The sequence below is a fragment of the Fulmarus glacialis genome, unplaced genomic scaffold (assembly GCF_000690835.1).
Source record: "Fulmarus glacialis isolate BGI_N327 unplaced genomic scaffold, ASM69083v1 scaffold45559, whole genome shotgun sequence".
NCBI classification, from domain to species: Eukaryota; Metazoa; Chordata; class Aves; order Procellariiformes; family Procellariidae; genus Fulmarus; species Fulmarus glacialis.
This window is the reverse complement of record NW_009232366.1, coordinates 26,607-34,408: the sequence shown is the minus strand read 5'-3', so window position 1 is coordinate 34,408 and position 7,802 is coordinate 26,607. Positions and strand designations below refer to the sequence as shown.

The 7,802-nt window shown below is 39.1% G+C and overlaps 1 protein-coding gene across 1 annotated transcript in view; it reads left to right on the top strand.

The window, feature by feature from the left end:
- Window positions 1-1,688: 1,688 nt before the first annotated feature.
- Window positions 1,689-7,802, top strand: part of LOC104081929 (retinoblastoma-associated protein-like) — a 9,033-nt gene continuing 2,919 nt past the window's right edge. Inside the window, exons 1-7 of the mRNA XM_009584857.1 lie at window positions 1,689-1,796; window positions 3,416-3,534; window positions 3,958-4,103; window positions 4,807-4,952; window positions 5,519-5,623; window positions 6,621-6,734; window positions 6,826-6,992. Coding sequence (XP_009583152.1) covers window positions 1,689-1,796; window positions 3,416-3,534; window positions 3,958-4,103; window positions 4,807-4,952; window positions 5,519-5,623; window positions 6,621-6,734; window positions 6,826-6,992 — 905 coding nt within the window. The remainder of the gene's footprint in view (window positions 1,797-3,415; window positions 3,535-3,957; window positions 4,104-4,806; window positions 4,953-5,518; window positions 5,624-6,620; window positions 6,735-6,825; window positions 6,993-7,802) is intronic.

Below are 7,802 nucleotides of genomic sequence, written 5' to 3'. Positions count from 1 at the left end.
CAGCTATAAGGTGGAAACCGTGATCGGCAGAACGCCCACCTTAAATTTCACCAGGTCTGAAAACTAAATAACTTTTTCCTGCTCATGCAACCGCAGCGTTAACGAAGTTTCTGCAGTCAGGGTAGGCAACCCAACTGTGGTTTGCCCAAGGGCACACGTTGAGTGAGTGCTTTCTCACATCCCACCATTGCTGATGCTGGTCGCTTTGCGCTGCTGGGGGCCAGCTGGGTGACAACACCCCATTTATCTTGACACATTTTTAACCACAGTGTCAACTAGTATTTGTGGGAGCCAAAAAAGATGTATTGGATTCGCTGCATGTTGCTACTTGGTCTCTATAAGTAGGTGTTTCTACACAAAGAATAGCCTCTTCCTAACTTGTGCTGGTTTTGGCTGGAATAGAGTTTCGGAATTTTCTTCATAGTAGCTGGTATGGGGCTGTGTTTTGGATTTGTGCTGGAAGCAGTGTTGATAACACAGGGACGTTTTAGCTATTGCTGAGCAGTGCTCACACAGAGTCAAGGCCTTTTCTGCTCCTCACCCCACCCCACCAGCGAGCAGGCTGGGGGTGCACAAGAAGCTGGGAGGGGACACGGCTGGGACAGCTGACCCCAACTGACCAAAGGGATATTCCGTACCATGTGACGTCATGCTCAGCATATAAAGCTGGGGGAAGAAGGAAGGGGGGGACGTTCAGAGTGATGGCCTTTGTCTTCCCAAGCAACTGTTACGCATGATGGAGCCCTGCTTTCCTGGAGATGGCTGAACACCTGCCTGCCGATGGGAAGTAGGAATGGATTCCTTGTTTTGCTTTGCTTGTGTGTGTGGCTTTTGCTTTACCTATTAAACTGTCTTTGTCTCAGCCCACGAGTTTTCTCACTTTTACCTCATCCCACCTGGGGGTAGTGAGTGAGCGGCTGCGTGGGGCTTAGTTGCTGGCTGGGGTTAAACCACAACATAACTGTAGTTCATCTAAATGATGGAAAGCAGCAGTAGGTTTCATGAATTCCTGCACGGTAAAGTTTTGCATGGCAATTGGCTGATTGAAGAGGTGGTTGTCAGTAAATGCGGGACACCTCATACTCCCTGTTTTCTGCTCTTTCCTGCTTTGCTCCCAACTGCCGTGGCGTTGCTGCCCTGTCTTTTCTTAATGCCTGTTCTGGCTTTGCTTGTGATTCTCTGCAGAGCTGGCTTAAGTCTGGTTTTGCTTTTTCTGTTAACTTAATGCTGGTTTAGCGCATTGAATTGACTTATGCAGAGGTTGACTGATTATCATGGCTGGCAAGTAGAAGAGGAGGAGTGGAAATGATGCAAAAGTAGGCAGGTCCCTTCCATAGGTAGCAAGCTGCTGTGTCCCCTCACCTTATCTAATGAAATCACACTCTGTATAGTGAAAATCAGAGCAGGGTTGAGAGAGGACCTGGAACTGCTGGTCTCAGGTGCTAGCTTCAAAAATAGTAACTTTTGAACTTTTGCTTCTGTTTCTTGACCTCTCATTCCCCTTTATCAACCTCCTTTTCCTCTGATGCTTCATTGAAAACAATACTTTCTCAGTCATTAATAGCTAAGATGTGAAATGAATGAAGTGGGATTCATCTTTAGTCAAGGAATCAAGAGATGTTTCGGCAAGGAATTAGTGATTGCTCTGGGAAAGAAACTTGGATTCTTCAGAGCACAGTGAAACGCTGATGGGAGTAATAAAAAGGAAGAGGCCCAGTGTCCGGAAGAATGAGAAATTGAGAAGGTCGTGTCTCTGCATTTCCAGCAAGGGCAGCGCTGAAAGAAACAAATGGGAAGTGCGTGCACGCCTAAGTCCAGGGAAAGATGTTGCAAACCAACCCAAGAGCTGATCTGGTTGAGAAATGGAGAAATAACTATGTGGTTATGAGTCAGTGACGGATGTTTTTCTGTTATGGATGAAACAACTCCAGTACTGCCAAAATCATATTTTAAAAATTACATAATGTGAAAAATTGTAAATCTCAAGTCACTCTTGTCTCATTGCTCTGAATTTTTAGTTGATGCACTTCAGAAGAAAAGTGTCCTTTTTTCAGAAATAAGGCTAAATGAGGAAAGTCTTAATGCTAGTTTTAATTCTAGTAAATCTAGTCTAATTTTACTAGGCCTCTTCTTATTCCCTTAGCCAGGTGATGCAGCTTGCTTTACATGCGTGCTGTGCTCCTGGTTGTTATTGTCATCTGTGCCATCATATTTTAATATTAGTAACACGCATTTGTAGGACCAAATAGACCTTGGACAATCAGACAACGCGTTATGTACAAAGTGTTGAGCTGATTGATTTTACTGCTGTCTTTTGGGGGATCATTTGGAGGAAAATGCCGAATGTCTGGTTTTGCTCACTTCATTCCCAGTCTTATGGACACTGCTCTCCTCCCGAGAAGGCAGATATTTGCTAATCAGATGTTCTTCTGTTGCTTCTGGAGTTCTGATGCTGCACTGTTGGAAGGCAACATTGTGCTCAAGGATGACTTTAAAGAAAATAAACAGAAGCCAGCAACCCTGTATTTTCAAAATTAATTATAAATACAGTACCAAAATATTTTCCCATGCAGTCTTGCTGTTTCAGCATAATTGTACTCTGTACATGACACACAAGCAGCAAAAGCCTGAGATTTTGTTTCTGCAAGACTGCTGCTAATTACTAATGTCAGCAGTAGTACTAATGTTGCTTCAGCCAGAACCTTCTCCATTCCACTTACACCCTCTGTGCATCACCTCCTACCTCAAGCTCTTAGTAGGTTCAGATGTATTCCAGCTGCCTTGCCTAAAGTACTGATAATTGACCTAAAATCAAAATGGTTTTTGTTTTTGGGCATGAGGGCAGAGACTTAATGTGAGTGACTATAACTCTTGCCAGAGGTAGCTTTGGAACATGTTACTATAGAGATCTAAATAGTGCCCAATGCAGTTAGATGTGTTATGACTGTGTTTTGTATATTATTGTGTGTAAAATATTGGGTAGATGTTGTAGCAGAAATGGATTGACACTAGATACAGCAGTAACTTTTAGTCACTGATGTGGTTTTTTTTTTTCTGGAAATGTGACCTTTTATGTATTTTCTTGTATTGATTGCTCTTCTTTTCAGGAATGGCTATTTAATAGGAAGTAATAAAAGACTCTAGAATACAACTATGTCTCAATTCTGCAGTTAGCCTGTATCTAATGGACTGCTATTGAAACAGAAAAAGTATTTGGTGTATTTAATAGTTAAAATTTGTCAGTTAAATAGTTAAAATTTATCTGGCAAAGTATGAATGTTCTGAAGTATTTCAAAGCATTAATCTTCTGTTTAGGATCATATATTGGGGGTTGTTTTTAGAGAAGAAGGAACAAAATTCATCCAGCATGGTTGTCTATTCTCAGTATAATGTACTGTTACTGTCATTTTTCTAGGGGTCACCTCTGTTCGATCGTATCAAGCAGTCAAAAGAACGAGAAGGCCAAACTGATCAGCCTGAGCCCACTTCCACTCTCAATCTGCCTCTCCAACATAATCACACTGCAGCAGATCTGTAAGTGACATGCGTGCTTGAGGTCTAGTAAAATGTGACGTTAATATTGCTCTTAATATTTAAATCCACTTGTATCCTGTTTTCCTACTTGTTAGGCTTGGTACTTAGGTTATGTTGAACTGTTATGCTGCTTATTAGACATGTAAATTTAGCGAAATCAAATTCTGAAATATTTTTTTCTAAGCCCTGTCAAACTTGTAATTGCAAACTGTTTTCTTACTTGTCTAGGAATAAGTAAGTCCCTTTATCAGGTATTTAATCAATAACTTGAATTTTTAATTTCTGATATGGGAATAACAGGTTACAGTAGCAATTAATTTCTTCTAATGGGGGAAGAGTGAAGAGTTCCTGCAAGTATTATTCATATAAAATTGTTCCTTTATCCTGTGATACTGAAGTGCTTAATATATGTTGAATCTCCAGCTATCTTTCTCCTGTGAGATCTCCTAAGAAGAAAGCATCTGGACCTCCTCCAAGTGCTGCTTCCACTCCAGATGCTCAGCCAGCTGTGACCCCCCAAACACAGAAACTACAGAAATCTACCTCCCTCTCTCTGTTCTACAAAAAAGGTTCGTTGCTTCTGTACGTGCTGAAATTGCAGTTATCTCTTGTTATTTGTCCTTTTCGGGTTTTGAAGCTCAACGTTTCTTAATTAAAACATTATAATAGCACCTGTAGTAAACACCACTGCTGCTGTTGGATGAAATAGTAAAACAATGCCAGCAGGTTAATGCATGCGCTCTACACACTGCAAGTTCGAACTGAAAACTTATCTACTGATTGTAAGAATGGCTATATGGGCTCAGATGGAGGGTTCTTCTATCATAGTATCCTTTTTCCAGCAGTGACCATACACACAGATGTCACGGGAAGTTAAAGAACTGGGCAAGCATATACGGTGCTTCCCCTGAATGCTTTCCCAAGCTTTGACTGTTTCCAGTTCGGCAGTTTTCCTGAGCCTTTTGCGATGTGTCCGCTTAGTAACTCTCAGTAGATTTGTGTTCCAAGTGCTTGTTCAGACTCTTTTTGAATCAACGCCGACATATATGTGCAGCACTGTTTGGTGTGGACTTCCGTGTGTCCACTACCTGTTGTATGAAGAATCTTTTCCATTTATTTTGAACCTGGCTTCTACTACCTTCATTTGATGGCTCATAGTTCTTGTAGTGGGAGATGGTGAACGTTCAATTGCTGTCCATCCTTCATGCTTCTTTTATTTTGTATACCCCTATTATTACCATTTCAGTTTATTTTTCTTCTCTCTTTTTTAAGTTTATCTACTGGCCTATCTTCGACTACATACCTTGTTCTTTCGGCTTCTCTCTGAACATCCTGACCTGGAACCCTTGATCTGGACCCTCTTCCAGCACACACTGCAAAATGAGTATGAACTTATGAGAGACAGGCACTTGGACCAGGTAATGTTAACAAAAAAGTTTTAAAAAGTTTTAAAAGACTCTCCTGAACAAAATGTTCCTTATACATCCTTTAGCCATTAGAAATTGTAATCTGAGTTTTTATTTCTCTATTGATCACTCAAAGGAGAAATTAATTTAGAGTGAAGTCTATCATCTCAGTTTAAGTACTGGCAGTTACTTACTCTGGGATCTTCAAATATCATCTACAGCTATTTTCAAAATAATGAAGACACCAAATTTTCTAATAATTTGCCTAAGAAAATACTGATTTTCTTTGGGAAGACAACATGTGTGGCTGATAAATGTTTTGTTATTCTACCCTAAAATTGCAGCATGTGAAATGAGTTTGAAAAGATAATATCGGATCCAATTAGTTGATTGTCATACAGAAATGGAGGGAACAGTAGTTGACTTATATTCTGGAAGTTCTTATGAAGTTGAGTTGCATACTAGTTTACAGAGCACAATCAGTAATAGAAAGCTCATCAATTGATTTCTTAACTTGAAATGAAGAAGCTGAATTCATTTTCTGCATTTCTAATTGTCTTGTCTTGTTCCTTTAATAGATCATGATGTGTTCCATGTATGGCATATGCAAAGTAAAGAATGTAGATCTTAGATTTAAAACAATAGTTTCAGCATACAAGGAGCTTTCCAACACAAATCAAGAGGTATGGAAATTCTTTAGTGTTATCCCTCTATAAAAACATTAATTGTTTCTCTCTGTTTGTCTAAAACAAACAAAAAAACCCCTACACTTGAACATGAAAAAGAAAACTTCTGCTTCACTACATCTCCGTTTTATGGAGGAGAGAACTGGCTCTAGTACTAAATGTCTCTTTAAACATCTTGCACAGATAGTTTGGTAACTCTCCTCAGAAAGCAAACTTCATTCCACTTTTTTACTTCAGGTCTAGTGCTAATAGGATTTTCAAAGACAACCCAAGTTGTTTTAAGAGTTACCTAACTTAGCATTAAGGGGAGATAAGCAGATAACTTTCTGTAGAAGCTTTCAATAGAAATAAGATATCAAATAGATATGTATGGTTATATATCAAACAGGTATGTATGTATTAAGGTTGCAGGCTAAATTCTGACACTAAGAAGTTCCTTTCTTTATAAGGGCCTTACTGTACTTAAATCTTTGCACAAAATGATAATTAAATCAATAGAAAATCAAACAAACGTTAATTGAAGTGTAGGCATCCTTATAGCAGCAGAATTTCTCACAGTGTATTTGTGCATCTTGGCTAAATTCCAGACTTTTGTCTCCAGGCCTAAAGAACTGTTTTTTCCACATCAGGTCGATAATGATTTTTTTTAGCCTTGCCAGGTGTGCACAGTAGTGAAGCCTTTTTTTGACAATTGTATGCGTGCAAGTAACTGGAGCTTAAATTTGGAAAAAATTGTTAAAGTACTGATGAACTGCGTTCGCATTAAGGGGCTGTGGCAGTTAAGTAAGTAGGTGCCTCTACTGATGTTCATACATATTTGGAAAAAGGAAACAATGTAAACCAGTTCTAAATAGTAGTTACAATGGCTTGCATACGATACACATGCCATCTTAGCTTGTATCTAACACAGATTTTTTGAATGGTTTTATGAGTTTGTCAAATGTAAAATTGTCATCTTTTTTTTTACTGTGTATGATTTTCTCACCCTATGTAGACTTTCAAACGTGTTCTTATCAGGGAAGAACAGTATGACTCCATTATAGTCTTCTACAACTTAGTGTTTATGCAGAAGCTGAAAACGAACATTTTGCAGTATGCCTCCAACAGGGTAAGCGGCTAGTTGTGTTAAGTATTAATTATTTAATAGAATAGGAACAGGTAGACAATAAAACCTTATGATTATTTTATTATCTTTATAGCCTCCCACTCTGTCACCTATCCCACACATTCCTCGCAGCCCTTACCAGTTTTCCAACTCTCCTCGGCGTGTCCCTGCTGGCAATAACATCTACATCTCACCCTTGAAGAGCCCATACAAATTCTCTGACGGGTTTCAGTCACCCACAAAGATGACTCCAAGGTCTAGGTAGGTTGTTGACAAGCATTTCTTTGACTAAATTAAAGGTATTTTGGGGATTTTAGTGGAGGCAAATTAGAAAACCGCACAGTCTAGTTTGTCAATACTCTGTGGTTGTTATCTCTTTTCTGGTTAAAAGTTTGTGTCCTGTATTTGGAATCTTTATCTTTGAGCACTTTTCTGTTTCAGTTGAGTCAGTGTGCTCAAGGAGTTTGGTTTTTTTTTTTCCTTTTTTTTAGAATAGTCACATCCAAGAGGGGTTTTCTGAGCTAGTTGCTTAAATGTTGTTGGCTTTGACTCTGGATCACACTCCTGAAAAATATAGATGAGCTTTGTACACTTGTTTAAAGAGAAGATACTTTTTTGGAACAAAATGGTTCAGAGTATTTAGTTGACTGAGCAGAACATTTTGAACTGTTGGTCACTAGTTCTTAGCAGACGAGGATGACAGCAAATACGCAAGTCTCCAGTGGGTTTTTCAAACTAGGATCAAGTGAGTCCCATTGCACCTGGCCCACTGTGTACAAATGTTAAAATATTATTGTATATTTTAGGTTGAAGTCCTGCATGATTTTGATTAGCAAATACTACAGGTAATGATGAAAGGATGATTATCTGGGGTCACTAGTTCTTAGCAGACGAGGATGACAGCAAATACGCAAGTCTCCAGTGGGTTTTTCAAACTAGGATCAAGTGAGTCCCATTGCACCTGGCCCACTGTGTACAAATGTTAAAATATTATTGTATATTTTAGGTTGAAGTCCTGCATGATTTTGATTAGCAAATACTACAGGTAATGATGAAAGGATGATTATCTGG